Source organism: Chroicocephalus ridibundus, chromosome 1, assembly GCF_963924245.1.
Source record: "Chroicocephalus ridibundus chromosome 1, bChrRid1.1, whole genome shotgun sequence".
Classification (NCBI taxonomy): domain Eukaryota; kingdom Metazoa; phylum Chordata; class Aves; order Charadriiformes; family Laridae; genus Chroicocephalus; species Chroicocephalus ridibundus.
Window position 1 is genome coordinate 190,235,664 of NC_086284.1, and position 18,424 is coordinate 190,254,087.

At 34.5% G+C, this 18,424-nt stretch overlaps 1 protein-coding gene across 4 annotated transcripts in view; it reads right to left on the reverse strand.

Annotated features, from left to right (window-relative positions):
- IMMP2L (inner mitochondrial membrane peptidase subunit 2) overlaps window positions 1–18,424 on the reverse strand; it is a 498,017-nt gene that overhangs the window by 156,329 nt on the left and 323,264 nt on the right. For all 4 annotated transcript variants that reach the window (XM_063323177.1, XM_063323174.1, XM_063323175.1 and 1 more), the window contains exon 4: window positions 3,932–3,997. In XM_063323177.1, the coding sequence (XP_063179247.1) occupies window positions 3,932–3,997 (66 nt within the window). The remainder of the gene's footprint in view (window positions 1–3,931; window positions 3,998–18,424) is intronic.

Consider the following 18,424-nt stretch of genomic DNA (forward strand, 5'->3'; position numbering starts at 1 on the left):
AACATCATTTTGCTGAACCATTCGATCCTCAGAACACTGACTCCCAAATAGCCTAAAAATAATTTTTCCCTGGAAAAAACTTTTTAAAATTGCTTTTCTTAGGGGCTCACAAAAATTCTTAAATCAGGTACAGTATTAAGAAGCAAACAATTATATGAAAGAAATAGAATTGGCACACCAAGCTCCTGCCGACCTGTGCAACTGTGACAGACAGAAGGAAAAGAAATTAGTTCAGCAAGTCAGACTTAATTTTAACTGTTACTAGTTTAATCCCAATTTTGGTTTACCTGGCATAAACCTTAATTTATTTGTTTTACTGAAAACATACCATAACTCGTCTGTGATAGATTACCATAGAATTTGAATTTCCACTACTGCATTTAAGATAAATGAGTTTTAATAAGTTTAATTTCAAGTTATTCAAAGTGGTTTACAATACCAACATTAATTTTTAACAAATTAGATTATATTGACTTTAAAAGTAGGCCTTTGGAAGAATTATCATTTAAACAGTCTTCAGGAACCATTGTAATGATTTCCTACTTAAAGTTAATTCTCCTGTGAATCCATAGAAGACAAAACAAAACCTGATCTATGGGAGCTACACTTTACAATATTGTCTATATACAAGCTGACCTACAGATTCGTTCTCAAGGGCTAAATGGTGATATTCTGTCTATCCTTTAAATTCTTTTGAGGAGGAAGTTCTAGTAGCTTATCCAAATTAAATTTTCTGTTATAGGTTTGTGGCATGTACTATATGCTTCCAGGGATTTACAAGACACTACTGAAGTCACTTCACCTGGACTGCCAAGTAGATTGGAAACAAGAACAGAAAATTGAAATGCCAGACTTTTTATTCAGTGAGTGAGTTTGTAGCATTTTTCAATCCCCCAAAGCACATATCAAAAGGTGGAGTACGATGTAGTTCATAATGTCTGACTACCAGAAAAATACAAAATAAAAGGTCGAAATGGATCCCTTATAGATCTCTCACCTACATTCCCTTTCAAAAACTACAAGTCAGTCATTATTATTTTCAAAATGACGCAGTTTTTATCTTAGTTAATGCTTTTAGAAATGAAGAACTGAAAACCAGGATTTTTCTGTTGTGGAATCATAACACCTGAACTCAAGTCAAAATATAAGGAACATTTCCTATTTGATCTTTCATGACTTTCAGTAATTAACAAATAGTAAAATGCTAACTAACTTATTTTAATTGATAACATGAGAAAAGACAGCATCGTTTTGAAAAATTATCCTTAATCATGCCCCAAATAGATCGACTAAAGATAATTCATTTATCTATGAAAGCATAACTACAGACTCACATATCTCATGGAGCACTAAATGAAAATACCTTCCAACTCACAATTATTTGGAAACCTTTCTTCACAATGGCAACTAAATTTCACCATCAACACACATGACATCAAGCAAAATTTGCAGAGCAACAGACAGACTTTGTACATTGAACTGACCTCCCAGACAAAACGTCCAACGCAACACAACTGGAATTCTGATTGATCAACTGAGCAGCATAAGGCTTAAAGAAGTGGGGGTTTTAGCATACAGGCATATGTACTCCAAAGACTTGATATTAGGAATGACGATGTTCAAATGTTCCTCTAAGGTCAGTATTGCATCATGTTTCACCCACACCAAAAAAGAGTCAGAACCATGGGGAAGAGTCCCATGCCTTCAGATACATTTTTGTACATAATCCATGTTACTTTCAATTTCATTCAGAGCATTGTTGTGTGCTAATGAGGAATAATTCAATATATAGAAATATATACAAACAAAATCTTAAGAAATCAAAGCTAAGAGACTAATTTCAGACATCAAATAGGAGTCAAAATCTTCAATTTATGTTTTCTATACATGCTTTCAGTTACCAGTTGTCTGTTTTAGTCACAAATAGCCTAGTCACATACCTGCTTGCGGTATCATTACAAAATAAATACATATTTTTAAACAATCTTGCCAGCTTTGATGTTTTATCTTATTATCTAAGCTTTTGCTTTACCATAGTGGCAGGTATTACTTACATTTCCTACACATACACAATTAAGGAACAGCAATACGTAATAAAAACTTAACAAGTTACGATAGTCCAATAATGTATTCCTTAGCTAAAAACTAGTTTCTACAGTTAAAACAAAAGGCTTTGGGACAAATTTCATGTGTTCAAATAGAAAAAAAAAAGCACATGTGAATTACTGAGATTAATATTTCTATCAATAAATTAATCTAACCTGTTTTACTAAAGACAAATGAGGATCATTGTACAGTCTTCTGTACCCATGAGTGATTCACTAACCTACAGGCTCATCAGTATTCTGCACACACTCTCACAGCTATTATGCCCCACACCTTTGTCCATTTGCCCAAGAACACCCACAGAAGTTAATGAAAAGTTCAGAGTCTTAAGGCATTTGAATGTACAGCATAATTGATTTCCTACAGCTGGAATTTAAGTTATTAAATGTCTTTTGTATTTTCAAAAACTACATTCAGTTTCAAAAATTCAGACAAATATGTTACTAACACAGAACAGTGAAAAGTAACCCTTGAAGTTGCCTTATATCGCGGTCTCTTTTTGACATTGTTACAGAAATGAATGAGGAATACTGAATCGTCATTAATATCAGTCTTATCACTTCTATGAATTACAGCACTAATGTCAACTACATCAAGGAATAAGTACCTTCTTAAGGACATAGATCTATAAAAGGTATCACTCAGTAGCTCACACTACTCTATGTTTTTAGTTCTTTAAGGTGGTAGCTAGTTTTAGCTGTAGATGTCCACAGTTTTTGGACATCAAATTATCTTCTTAGTGTCCGTTATTTCAGATATTTTCCTTCAACAGCAATTTCAGAATTCATTTTTGTTTCTCAAACTGAGATGATTCGGAATTTTTCAATAGAACAGAAATTATATCAACTGCAAGAGGGAAAAAAATAAAAACCAGACAGAGACATATTCCATAGTGCTATTAACTAGGGCTCATTGAGACCACACTCAAAACCTTGATTTGAATTGCAGCTGCCAAGTACTTCTTAAGTATTCACTACACCAGAGCAAGAATCATTATCTAAATTAATTGAGTCTTAGTCTGCCATCTTGTCTGAGAGCTCCCAGGGTCATTCATATCTTAGTGTGGGAAAATAGGGATTTACACTCCCAGCTCTATGCCAATTCTATTCTGTACCTGGGAAAAAGAAACTCTTTCAAACAAACATTTTCATCAAAATAATACTGTTCCCACAAAAACTTTTGATTTACATCTACTAGTAATTTATTTCCAACCAGCCCCAGTAGGAAAATCTGTCTGTCAGAGTAAACCCAGTCTTGAAGCACCCCAGAGTCTATTCTTGCTACAACTTTTTTTCTGATAGAATAATTTACTCCAGTTCCACCATATTCCCTTCAGATTCCTACACACTGCAGTGAAGGCAGTCATCTATAAGGGTTCTTTGTCTATAAAATAAAATTAAATAAAATTAAACTTAATTTAAAATCCCCAAAATTTGAAGCAAATAAAAACCCCAACCCCTAAAACCCCCCAACTTTTATTTGCCAACAACAGTATGAAACAGCAGCTGGACTCTCTAAATGAAAAATCACAGCCCCATAATCTTTTTGAAAAAATGCAGTACAATTACCTGCCTTGATACGTGGCAGATATTCTAAGAAACAAGCATTATTTGCACCCATGTACCTTTCATGAGAGAGTGAGCAGTTTTGTGTAACATTTCTCCTCTCATTAAAAAGGAGACAGGTACAATGCTGACATCCCTGTTAAGAATAGATAGAAAGAAAATACTAGAAAGTTCTCGTTGTCTAGGATACTGATTTAACATCCAATGAAAAGCTGCACTATTCCTATAAAGACTCGGAGACTAAGGCTTAAAATACTTACTTGATAATGTCTCCTTCAAGAGCAATCACTCGTTTAATGATCTTCTGTTCAGGGTTTCTAGGAGACCTGTGACAGGGGATAAGGTTATACAGTCAGTAATGTTCCCGTTGTTTTAAGAAAATGAAAAGAAATTCCACAAAGAAATAGACACTATTAAAGTCATTAGGAGATTCCATGTTCTCCTTGATATAGCATCAGTCATGATGTTCCACCCTGACGTGAAGCTACTGTAATCATTCTCCTCGCAAACCATCATTGAAAAGCAAATGCTGAAAAAAGACCTGCTTACAAACACCACAATAATCAACGTACCTTTTATCATGAAAAACACACTCCACAACATTTGAAGTAGAACATCCCACTACTAATGAAGAGGGTACCTTTGCAAATAGTTTAATGTACTAAAACCTGAATTCCCCATCAAGCTTTTACATCATATTGTGTTTAAAAATTCATGTCATTCACTCATTTTGGGAAAAAAAACTCCCTACGTGATATTAATATCTATCACTAATTTAGGTAAACCTTGCCTAGGGAATTCTGGAAGTTTAAAAAAAGCTGTAAAATTTTCTGAAAGTTTCATTCAGATTTATCCAAAGCTTCTTAATGCACTTCAAGTTATTTTCCTTTAAGCGTATTTAATTGAGTGGATTCTGATCATGCATTACATAGAGTTATGAGAAAGCAAAGCTGAACTTGCATGCCTAGCCTGAATACTCCAGCTTCCTGGATGCACGTTAATAGACAGCATTATTAGAAGCGTTATTCTTCCATAGTTTTAACAGGTTAATGTAGACATATGTGCACCGTAAAATTTCTTTCTTTTCTACTTTACCTCTTTTTCTTTCCATTCTTCATTTTTAATTATTTAACTATGCTAACTTTGTAGAGTGTTTTCATGTTATTTAAAAAATTCTTTTTATTTCCTTCTTTTATATAGGAAAGTCAGTGAAGGAACAAATGGCTTTGATTTTCTGTTGATGCTGTATGTTAGACTCCAGTACAACCTGCTAGACGTGCAATTGGAAAAGCTTTCTATTACAGTTTTCTTACCTAAAAACATTGCCCATGCCATCCTCACCACAGAGCATTACCTTTGAGCTCATCTCTGGTCAACGGGTAGCACATTAAGATTACATTTCCTTAAAAAGCAAAGCTGAGATGAGTCAGGATGAAAAACTTCTCACTGCTGCATGACTAAAGGCATTTGCAGTTCACTTTCATTTCCAAAAGTTAAGAAGAAAAATAGTTTCAGTGTTATTCTATTTTTTTAATATGACACCAAAAAAGTATTCCAAACATTTGAAAAGTGGTTTATTTTTTGTGTGTGTGTCAGTATATTTTAAATATATTTCTATTTCAATGTAATAAAAAAAAAATAAGAAGCATAATTTGGAATTTCAAAATATCAAATAGTTTCACTTTACTAAGCCTGAAAATCCTATTTTCACAAAGCAGTGTGGAGCAGTGAACACAAATAAGGACCATACTTTGACTCCCTAGTCATCACTGGAATTTTCAAATCGTGATATCATTTAGACTAATATTTTTTTTAACATTAATTTTACCCGATGAGTTGCATAATCAAGTTCAGTCTTGTCTCTCATGCTCTTTATTAGGCTGAGAATACACATTTTTATAATATTTTACATGTCAACCTTGGGATGAATTAATCACGTTTCTGAGATGCTCGTATGATTCAAATATCTGGATTATCCACAGCACTTTCTGATGCTGCTCCCTAGCAGGCTTCAGTGCACACTCACTCCTGCATTGACCACCTCTCTTTCTCAATCAGAGCAAAGGCTAAGAAAAAAGAACATGCCTTTATTATACAAACCATTATAAATAAAAAAATATTTGCAAAAATTACTTTACCGATCATTTATTTCATTTTTAATTTATCTAGGCTCAGATTGCAATATTTTCATGTCAAATTTAAGTAATGGAAATAATAATATGTAATGTATGTCATGAACTGTGCATTTCTCAAAGACTGAATGAAAACAAATTTTAAGTTTACTCTTTCAAATCTGTGTTCTGGTTTAACACATTATTTTCACAGGTTCTTTGAAATTCCCCATGTAAGCATTTTCAGTTGATTAGTGTGTATATCTTGTAATGATATTACTGACCCCTTCCTTAATTTGCCTTCCTTGTGCAAAAAATTATAATGACCTTGAACAAACATTGCTCTAAATCTGCAATATGAGTATTTGTTCTAAGAGTGCTTACTTTTTTGCCATTGATGACATATTTAACCAAAACACATAATTTATCAGAAAGACGTCAAGGAATTCCTTGTGGAGAGTTATTATAAATCAGGAATATTTTTAATATTTGAAGCCAGAATAGGTTAAAAATAAACTTTTTACTAATGTTCTGATTATAATTCATGAAAATAGAAAAGGACTGGTAAGAGAGGGAGCAGCAGACTCAAACTGGCCAATAACACGGGCACTTTTAAAATAAGGATTTTCAAGAGAAGATCAGAATGTTTCACCAGGAGCCACAGAGATTGAACAGGAGGTAAGAGACTAGTTTTGAAGTGATGGATATTGATGCCTTCCTGAAAGGTTTTTAGTGTAACACTGGGATTTCCTTGATTATGGAAATCACAAAACCACACAGATATAGGCAATTTCTGTCTTTGAAATTTCTCAGTAGGTATAGAACAAATTAAACAATGAAGGATAAAAAAATGTCAAAACAAAAGTAATTGTTTAGTACTTCTCTCACTGATATCAGTGAGGTAACTAACAATAATCTTTGAAAATGGGATTTGTTCAAAACAGAAGGAAATAGAAAAACAAAAGAAACCGCTGATTTAATTTTTTGCACCTCTCCTAAATTATACTGTATTTTTTCATTCTCTTTATATGAAAGGTCATATTCAGGTATGCTACTTTTAAGTGACGGTGTGTGGGAAAAGATGAGATTTATTACACACAATGAAGATATTTTGTCTTCCAAAGATGTCATTCAGAAAGATCATTAATATGAATTAATAACAACCATCCATACATTTACCAGCCAGATCCATATCTGACGTTTCACAGAGCGGTCACCATTCCTTGATGATGTTCAAAATCAGCCTCTCAAAAAGTTAAGATTACATTTTGCTCAGTAAAAATATCTCCTCGTCTACATATAACCATTTTTCACTATGCATGAATTAGAGACATCAGTGCAAATAAAAACAGTCAGAATGACTATGAAAATCTCAAGCACATTACAAATACTAATGTGCAAGTAGCAGCTAGCAGCACATCAGTGATGCACTAGGAAAAACATCTCTGGAAAATAAATCCACTTCTTAAATTCAGATTGAATTCTACTCCACTCATAGTCACTTTTCTTTTTCCATGAAGAAAAATGGAAAACAGGCAAGTCTAGCAGTGTGTCCCTCAAGCCACCAAGCTCGAGGATAACTCATTGTTCCCAATTTCTCTTTAAACAGCAGTATTCTTTGTTAAAGCACCTCAGAAGAATGACTGCTGCATAATACAAAAAGAAAGCAATGGCCTGTGTAGCATCCAAGACTGATAAATATTTTTGATTTTATCTGTCAAAACAATTCTTTAAACTTCACCTACAGATCTCCTGATGGCTGGCTGCAAATAATGGAACAAAAGAGCAACATCCTCTCTGTCTGAAATCCCTTCTGATGATGGGACATTTCACTCCGCCTTAGCAACGATTTCTAATTTGTTCCAGACTTCAAGCTTATGCACAGTGCAATGCAGAAATCCCAGCCTCATGCACAAAGACATGAATCATGACATCAAAATTCAGATTCAGTTTTAAGACAAACAACTTACCAAGGGAAAATTAGACATTTGGTATGTAGTTTGTGTTTTCCAGATGCAGCTTTAGCAACTCAACGTAAGCAACCTGCCACAATTAGCCGCTGGTAATAATCCTAGCTCATTCTCCTAAAACCTATATGTTTGTCTTATTCTGTATTGATTTTCAGCTCTACAGTCCTCATCCATGCCCAGCTTTCATTAAAAACCCACGAGCAACTCCGCCACAGTAAAGGAAGAGAAACAAATGCCCATATCATCAGGACATCATTAACTTTGGATTAAAAGCCTCTCATGTCTGGTCATTTGTTTGAAAAGGAATTGAGAGAGTTAGGTTAAATAGAGGTGAAGGCAGATCACCCCAGTGATTAAGGCAGATTCAAATTCCTTATTTATCCACAGCAAGTACTTCAAGACACAATATTCTAACCTCCATCCTCTGCATTATTCTGGGGCAGGTCCCCCTTTATCCAATTGATACTGCAGAAAAAAAAAAATGCAGACTACGTAGGAACCCTCCTCTCCCTACACACACATTTAGTTCTAAAGTTAAAAGATATGCTTTAGTAGAAGAGCTGTAAAGAGTTCAGTTTAATTTTTACATAAAAAAAAAAAATATGCTTTTCAGAGCTGCATGTTGTCATGAAGAAAAATATTGAGAGGATAAAGACTGGTCAGATAGCTTCTGTTGGGTTTTATCAGTGATGCACCCCTAAAACCACAGTGTGAAATAAACTAATAATTGACAAGTTCATAAAAAGAGTTAGTTTTTTGAGGAGGTACAGAATAATAGCTAAATTTCAATAAGAAAGTGACACTTCGTTTTATTTCAGGAAAGCCCTAACAACCTTTCCTGTTTATCACCTCAATATCGCTTCTCCAATAAAAATTAAATATTTACTTATGGTTTTATTTTTAATTATATGCTCTTACAAATTCCATACATATATACATATGCGCACACACACACATGTTTATACACACACATATAAATTTATACAAGCATCCTTTCTTCTATGTTCAATCCTGTATTGAACATTATGGGACTGCAGTGCTACAAAACATGTTTGTCAGGAAAGACAGGAGGAATGATACAGCCATCAGGAAAACCCGCTGTTTAGCAAGGGATTGTCAGATATAAATGCTGACAATTCTCTGAAGGCTTTCTCCTTTCCTTATTGAGAAAATGAGTATTTCAGTCACAATATTGCTCCTAAACTTTCCCCTTTCCATCATTTCAATTATTTATTTACTCTAATGGATATTGCTTAGCACAATTTTAAATAACTGCCCCATAAACTAACTAACATTTGATCAATCATGATGTTTTCATATTATTTCCACTTCTTGTATGTGTTACTTGACCCTTCTTTAATTCTTTGAGTTGTCTATATTCTTCTCAAGAGTTCCCACAGCAAATCATGCTTAAGAGCTTGAAACTGAAGGTTCTACAGACTTTTCTAGAGAGAGAGAGCACTTTTTCTACAATATCTTAAGATCCCAGCAAAATAAGTGAAGGAAGACAGTTGATTCATTTCTATTCTCTAACAGGATATATTAACATGTATCCCCAAATGCTATGTGATATAATTTCTTGCTGAGCATGCAGTGTCTGTAATAAATAAATAAAAATAACCTACCAATCCTGGATAATGATCAAACAAAATGTTTGATGCTCAGAGACACAGCAGACACACCAAAACCAATTATATTTTTCAACAGATATTATCACAATAGCTATCATGAAAAGAAGAAATTATACCTGAGCAACAGTAAAGTCCAACTAAATAAATGCCACAATATATGATAATTTTTATTTTCTTTTTCCTTGAATGAGCATTCAGATTTTCTGGGTGCATGCATTAGAAAAAGAAGATCAGATCTTATACTGTGAACTCATAATGAATAAGCAGGTAATACGTTTCAAATAGATAGCTTGAATTAGATACTTTGATGATCTACATATGCTTAGTGTTATCCATCCATTATCCTAGTCAACCTGCATGGGGTTTGTGCTCACTTTTGAAAATTACTGCAATTTTGATACTAACTGAGCATTCTCTACAACAGGACAAATGACAAAGAACAGGTATTTATTAGTAAGTTGCAGTGAAAAGTGCCTGAAGTTTTCAATGTTTATATGTATGTATCTATATATAAACATATATATGTATATCACTGCTAGCACATGGCTTCACTTTTTATGATATAGAAGCAAAATGTTTAGGCAGCAGCCGGAGGTCTGCCTTCAGATTATTCTCAGTTTACTTCAGATTGAGATATACGTGATTTGATGGTCACTCACATGGAGGTAATTGAAACAATGAACACTGTGTTCTTATAGCATGAACAGACCGAAATAATGAAGGCCATCTTCTTCACAAACATAATTTCTGCTTTTATGTACGTTGTTAATGCTAGATACTGAGAAGGATTTAGCTCCATAAAACAAGATAAGGGCGAGGTTTTGAGATCTTAGTCTAACACTGTGACCCAAAGACATTCAATCAGTGACCTCTCCATTTCCCAAAACTAATTTCTGTCTGATCAAAAAGTCCTATGTAGTTATAGTTTACACTTCTGGGAACTTCTAGAATTGTGGCAGGATGAAAAATTAGTTGCTTATCTCCTTCTCGAGCCTTTTGGGGATCCATAAAATAGCCAAAGCAGTAACTAAAATGCAGATAGAGACCAGAATAAATGGCATTAATATACCTACAGCACTGGGAACCTCTAAGTACAGTTTTGTTGGCTTTACTTTTAAAACATGCTTGGAGGAAGAGGAAATACAGAGGCAGTGGAGTTGTCTCATCCTTATTTTCTGACTTTGCTTAATAAGATAAACAGGGAGTTTTATATGGCTGCATCACACACTAGATAAAGATGTTGACCCTCAAAAAATTTTGTGCCCCTGGCCTATGATGAAGGAGCTTCCTGTTGCCGGCATAGTAGTTGATGCTCCAACTCTTGTATAGGAAGAACTATGTAGCAATACCCATTCTTTTATCCCTCCCAGTACTACAGCAATGATAAAACAGATCCAACATATCCAACTCTAAATGTTGTATAAGAATGCAAATTTACTTAATATATTTTCTATTTCTAAACACATATTTTCTAAAGCAAAACACTTTTAATCCATTCATTTTGCTTTTTTCACAGTCCATAACTTTTCTTTGAATTCCATACTTCTTTATGCAGATAATGAATCTGATAATAAACATAACATTTATCTAATCACATCACAGGTTCTGAGACAATGTCTATATTGTGGAAAAAACCACACAATACAATAGTGGAGGAAAAAAAATGACCACACTTACTTTACTCTTTTTTGCTGTCATTCCTATTGCAAATTTCTATTATATAGAATTTCTGCCCTAAATGTACCCAGTAACCAGGTCCAACATCTGTGTTCAGTTTGGACCCATCAGAACAAGAAAGATACTGACAACTGGAAAAAGTGATGGACCACCAAAATAATAGTAACAGAAGAGTAATGTAACAGCAGTGGCTAAGGAAATTGGGTTTGTGCATATCAGAGAGGAGACTATTGTCATCTATCTAACTGGCGATTCGTGATTCAGACTTTTCAGAGAGCACAGGTGCACAGCAGGAGGAGGGAAGGAAACAGCATCAGTTGCAGCAAGGGAAATTCCAGTTGGATATTGAAAATTGGATATTGAAAATATAAAAAATATTTTCAAACTGCATGAGGTTAAGCAGTGGTGCAGGTTGCCCAGAAAGGCTGGGAATCAGAGAGATAGTGCTCAACTGGACAAGGCTCTGAGCAGGCTGACCCAGCTTTGGAGTTGATCCTGCCTTGAGTGGTTGGTAGGACCAGATAATCAGCAGAAATGCCTTACAACACAAATTATTTTTCACTTCTAACTATGCACAGCCTTTAGCCTTATTGAAATATATGAAGAATCATGATGTTGATACCTTAAAAAACAACATATTTCATCTGGCATGCAGGCTCTCATGCTAGAAAAGACTGTACCAATCACCTTAATTAACTGCTGTAGCCCACAAATTTTTAATTTTTCTTTCTTTCTTTTCCGTCTTTTTGGATAGTACCTAATTCTACTATAAAGCAGTTTTAGAGAAGGTTATGATAACTTGTCTCAAACATTCTGAGTGACGAGTCTAACATCCAGAGAAATTACTCCAAAGTTTAATTATCCTTGCTATTAGGAAATTGCATCTGCATTCAAAATTGAATTTAACCAACTTGAATTTCATGCCTTCTCCTCCAAGGCAGAAAAACCCTCAACATTTTATTTCTTCTTCATGCAGAAATATTTAGGCACAACAGTTCTTAAATTTCTCTTGGATTCAACAGCTAGAACTCCTTAAACTTCTCAATATACAGTTGGTTTTCCAATTTAAGGACCGCTTTTGTGACCGCACTTCAAATTTCCCCCAACATTTCTGTTTTCCTCTTGGCACACAGACATGAGAACCTAGTACTATTCAGCTTGTATTATTATTACACTTAACAATAAATTAATTAGAGCAACCTGATATTATTATGCTGGCTCAATGCAAAATCTCTTTCCTATTTACAATGTTCCATTTATTTTGTATATTCAGGCAAATAGGTCATCCTTTGAAGATGTCGAGCGGGTGTTGAAAGGATACAAAAAGTGCCAGACATCTAAACCGCCCTCTGAGCAAACTGCTTGCTGAAACAGTTAACCAATAAAGTTTTGACTACTAACTGCACTTCACATTCTGTAAAGTATGTTTTTGGACAGTAATCATGTGATTCAGGTCATGCTGTAATGACACGACCACCTTATTATTTATTGCCCTTTCTATCTCCGTATTGTTTGCAAGCTTAACCAATGATTATGAAGACAATTGACAAAAACCAGTACCTAGCTTTGGGTCACAAAGCAGTCTGCTGTAAATATTACCATCCACACCGGCCTCTCCAACCGTATCTATATCTTCATAGTTGAACTGACCTATTTATAAACTGTCTAATGTGTCCCACATTAATTCTATTGAAGGCAAGTTTCTAGATCAGGATATTATGTGGTAGCAAAAAGAATTCTTGAAGAAACAAAACACACTATATTATGGCCTCTATCAACATTATATTTATATAGTTGTTTTGTAATTTTATTGATAAAACAGACCAGATTTGCCTGACAAAACCTATTTCCGAATTGATTGACCTTAACCGTATTTTAGCTTTTATTGATAGAATGAGAAATAAACCATGTGATCATTTTGACCAGATAAGACATTCCTATGGCCTTTCTCTTTGTTTTAAATACTGGAAATTTATTGCCAGTCTTGTAGTCATTTATATTTTCTCCTTCGTCTTTTTTCCCCTTCAACCGCTAAAGAGGCATTTTCCAAATGGTATTCCATACTGCAAAAAATGTTTGAGTCCATGCTCGTCTGTCAGTAGCAATGTTTGACCCAGTTTTGATCTTAAATAGTGTTATAAGTTTAAAGGAAGTGACATAGATAGCAATTTTTTTCAAACAAAATTATCATGCATAAATTGTATGTAATTTTGACAACGTTAGCAGACAATGAGAGCAACAGAATATATTCTTCAGTTGCTCCTGGATTTCCTCTGGGCTAAGTTTGAGGAAGCAGGCCTCAGTCCTAATAAATACTGGTTTAGTGAACCATTTTGAACATTCACCATTTTTCATCCATAATTTACAAAATAAGTACTCCAAGACAGCAGTTGCACCAACTGGTTAGGCATAAGTTCCAGGGATGCTTGATTTGCTCAGCAGCTCCAATGGAAAATATGTACAAAGATATAATTAAAAATATGAGGAAAACTGTACTTCTAATAACATCATGTAATTCTTAATTTAACTTCACATTGCATTAGCATTTCTCAGTCAAACCTCTTTTAAAAAACAAAATCGTGCACTGCCAAAAAACTATTTTTTTTTTACTGAAAGTAGTGTTTTATAATAATTACAGATTGCAAGCACGCACTGTTGGAAAGGTAGTATTTCATTTTTATTAAATTTTAAACTGTTTGTGCATAACCTTAAACAATGCTTCCCTTAAACTTCATGGGGAATTCTGAGCAATCTCTAAACTGAAATGACAATCGGAATATATCACCTGCATAAAGCCTCAGTTGTCTTACATTTTGCCATATAGACATGGAATAATTAGAATATGTAAACAATTTTCTCAAGCTCTGCAATTCTTGGATATCTGTGCTTGTTCCTTCTCTCCCTTCCTCACGGACCCCCATTTCTTAGCTCCTCTCTACATTCCACTTTAGTGGAGTTTTCAAACAGAGCAGGAACATATCTCTCCGAGGATAATACATTCAGAAAAAAAAACTAGCTTCCATGGTAAATACCCATCCATAATGTATCTCCTGGAAGCAGACACTCTTTAGCAGAGATCTCCTACGCTAAGATGAAGGAGTTGGAGGAAAAAGAATAAAGATCTGCATACTTTCAAAGTAACTGAGCTTTCCCTAGTATATTTACAGCATGCTATACAGCTGCAGCCTCATTATTAAATGAGACACAGTAGTAGCAGATTGTCAGCATTTTTCATAGATGTTGAACGGTAATTGCAAATAATTTGGATCTTTGTTAGTGGATAACTGTGGACTCTCCCCAGTGGAAACTAGATGTATGATCCCTACGTGACAAAATTAAGCAAGCCTTTCTACACTTTGGACCCAGCGATCAAAATTGTGCATCTGAAAAAATTTCAGAATTGCATACAAGACAAAGTCAAGAAAAAGACAGAAAGAAAAAAAAATCAAATACGTATCCATAAGAAGTTACTATGTAAAAATTTCAGACAATTAGCTACAGTGAGGCAAGAAAAAAATAATATTTTTTTAAAAAAGAGGAAAATTGAAAACTTTAATTAAAACACTTCACTGTAGTAAAACTAATTGGTACTGCAAAACTATATGACAAATCACTCTGAAAAATCTCAAAATACTATAGTAACTCACAAGCACAGCTACTATTTTGAAGTAAAATCTCATTTAATTGGTTCTCAGCCTTCCAATCTAACCACTTTCAGGTTAAACGACTCAGCCGCTTGTAATGCAGGCTGTGTAATCACAATAGTTATGTGCACTTGACCTTCTTCCTGTTAACAGAGAGACTCAATTAATTACTTGCTGTTTTAACGGGCCATTTCACCTTATCTTCACCTTTCCCAAAAGGGTTAAAACACTCTATACCTTAACCTTTGACTTTGAAACCATACATAGAAATATTTATCTAACAAATAGGAAGTTAGCACGATCTAGGAATGAGAGTATCTGGGCTTCTATGCTTAAGTCAACAACAGTAATATATTCACTGTTTCATTAACCATTATGCTGTCACACAGAAACCATATTGCATCTTTACTATAGCTGCCCAAATACTGTAGTCTGTAATGGAAATAAAATATGAGTGACTTCTGTTGCAACAGACAACAGAGGCAAAAACACAGAAAATGCAAAATGTAGTCAAATGCTTGAAAATCATTCTCGGATTGCCGTATGGAATACTAGATAGAAATAATCTTTAATATATTCGTATGATTGCTAAAATTATGCTTATTTTTAAAGAATCTTACATGCCATGAGACTCACTTCCATACCTTCTTTGATTCTAGGATTAGACCTGTGTTCAGTCGCATCTCCTCTAAGCATACAAAATTAAATAATCAGTTGCTGTCCTAAAATGCTAATTGTGACCACACAATACACATTGTGCAGCAATTTTCAATCATTATTCCTTTCTGATGGGGTTCCAGAAAACTTTTCCCGTTATATAACACCACCACAGCTCTTGAAAAAGTACTGGATGCATATTTAGGTGTTAAAAATATCAGCGATGTAGGAATCAAGATATCTCAAAAGAAATTTAGAAGTTAAGAAGCCTGGGTCTCACGTTGTCTCTACTAGAGACCAAGTTTAGCATCTCAGATAGGAATAACATAATATTTAGGAAACAAAATTGTGAATCTGAAGAATCCGAAGTTTTGGTCTATCTTTGAAATCACCTAAACTCCATAAGCACACTGCTTTTTAAATTTTTCTAAATGTTACTTCAAACACATGTTGAGAAAATCTCTTTCTTGGTGTTTATGGGTAGCTTGATACCTTCTCAAATTTAACCTCAACTATGGCCAAGAAACTAAGCCTTCCGGATGAGGTAAGTCTGTTATAGTCAGTGCTCAGAAGGTAACACCTTCTGGAGGGGAAACTCTCTCCTGCTTGACTATGAAGGAAGCCAGACGTCAGCTTAGTCTAGCCATCTTAATATTAAATGATTCAAGACAAACTGCTTAAAAATATTGTTTCATCTACCTTGTAAGCATCTGTTGGAGATGTTTTTTAAATAACACAGGAAAGCAAGTAAAATACTAATGGTGAGGTAAAAGGAAGACCAATAACAATATAATGTATACTTTTAAAATAGTTGTAATACATCGTTTTAGTAAAAAAAATCATTTCATAATAGAGACATTATGTCAATGTAAATACAAAGAAAAACAAACAAACCATCTAACCAACCAACAATTTCAAAGATCTCTACAGAGGCCAAGAGAAGTCTTGGCTTCAGAATGATTTGTAATTATTTTTGTAAAATAGTGTCAAAAATGAAAATCAATTATCTTCCAACTAATAAAAGGTAAAGACAGAGGCTTAACTAAGAAACAATTTTGCATCTCTATTCATTATAGCTATTAAAAAACCTGTCCATAGGACACAGTCCTAAAGATCTCTATGTGCTCAGTAAGCACACAAAGAAATAAATTATTCCCAGATTCTATAACATTAAATTCACTGCAACTTGTATACAGTTATATAATAAAATAACATTGCAGAAATAGAGAGTGATGCTGAGGATAACTTACTTACGTAGTTCAAAACTTAGTATTTCTTATAATAGAGTACAGAAAAAAAATGAGAATTAACATTAGCAAAACAAAAAATGGAAAGTTATCTACATATTTTAAACTGACAGTTACAAAATGTCATTTGCAGAAGTTACAAGATATGATTAAGAAAAAAGAACGGCAATAAGACAATTGGACACAACTAAAAACTCTCACAATGAAAAGAAACCAATCATCTAAGTTGTGGGGTTTTTTCCTCACAGCTTCTGCTTTTAGCTAAGAGAGTATTTGGGGAAAAATGCCCACAATTGTCCAGGCGTCCACCCTGCAGAGGAAGTCAGGCTGAATTAACCATAGATTGGCTACTGTGACAGAAATCTTTGTAATAAAAGGAGTTATGACCTGCTTATGAGGATTTGGCAAAGAGCAGCAATGGGAAATTTAATAGGGAGTATTTTTCCACATGATATTCTTTCTCAAAACCTGATCTTCTGTGTCAGCAGGTCATCAAGCATTGTGCTCCATTTGATACTAATTGCATTATCCTCCACTTGTGTGCTTTCACAGATAGCAGAAGGGACCCTGCACAGTAACTGAGGATATTGCTCGAAGAGACTTTGATCACTTAAGCAGGCATGAAAGAACTTTGAGGAGTTTGTCAAGAATAAAAAAAACAGTGTCCCACGTTGGTTTTTTCCCATGAGATTTTTAGGATTCTGAGCTGCAAGACACTTCCTCTCTTGTATGATGACAAATACATTTATTTAAAAAATTAAAAAGAGAAGATGAAATAAACTAGAAGTGTCACCAACAGCGAACAGCATGAATGAGTAAAAGAGCTATACTTACAGATGATTTTTCCCTTCACACAAAGCAGTTTACAAGCTTTTTAGATAGTGTTCCCCTTCTCTGTGAAGGCCAATCTGCTCTCCCTCTTTCCCCAACTGTATACACAGCCTCAGGGTTTGGTCTGCACACTTGCTTCCCAGCTCTTCCCACGCTCCAGTCCGCTCTGGTTATTCCACCCAAAATGAATTCTTCAGTCTCAGGCAGCAGCAAAACCAGCCCTCACCCCATCCAAGCCTGTCAAACCCGATCCTGTGCGACAGTTTCCCGCAGAAGGTCCCTGTCACCTTTTTCTCCAAGTAAATGATATGCTGCTCAGAATATTGCTAGGGAAGAGAGAGATTGGCAGAAGAGGCAAGAAGGGAGGGGAAAAGGATGAATTGAACTTCACAGACACTTTTTGACATTCTGAGGATGCATTCTTCACTCTCTTCCCTCTATCCATGAGGCAAAAGTTCAAACAAGTTATTTAACATTTTTGTATCTTTTTTTCTTTTTTCGGAGTGGATCCATGTTAGAAAAAGGTGAGTTCTAGTTGTACTATATCTCAAAATGTTGTGCCAGTCATGTTTCACTTAACCCGTTGATTCATTGCTTTATTTTTAAAAAGCTTTTTTCTGAAAATATTCAGAAAAATAGAAGAAAGTCCTCTTACAGAAAACAGTCAAAAGAAAATTCAAGCCAGAAAGATTAATGATAGAGGCTTGTGTCAGGAACTAATATGGAAAAAAGCAATTCTTTATTTTTTAGTGGCTGGAAATGTTTGCAGTATTAGCAGCATGAAAACCTGGAAGGAAGAAATGCAAGATATGGTGTGGGATTAACAAAACTCTTAAGAAATTCTACTGGCTCTACTATTGAATTTTTTTAACACGTGGTTTGCATACTATTTGATTTTGGACAGTACTGACAAATTCTGACATGTGTTGACACACTATATGTATTGGGCCTTGCTGACACGAGTATCAATTAGAAAGATTAACAA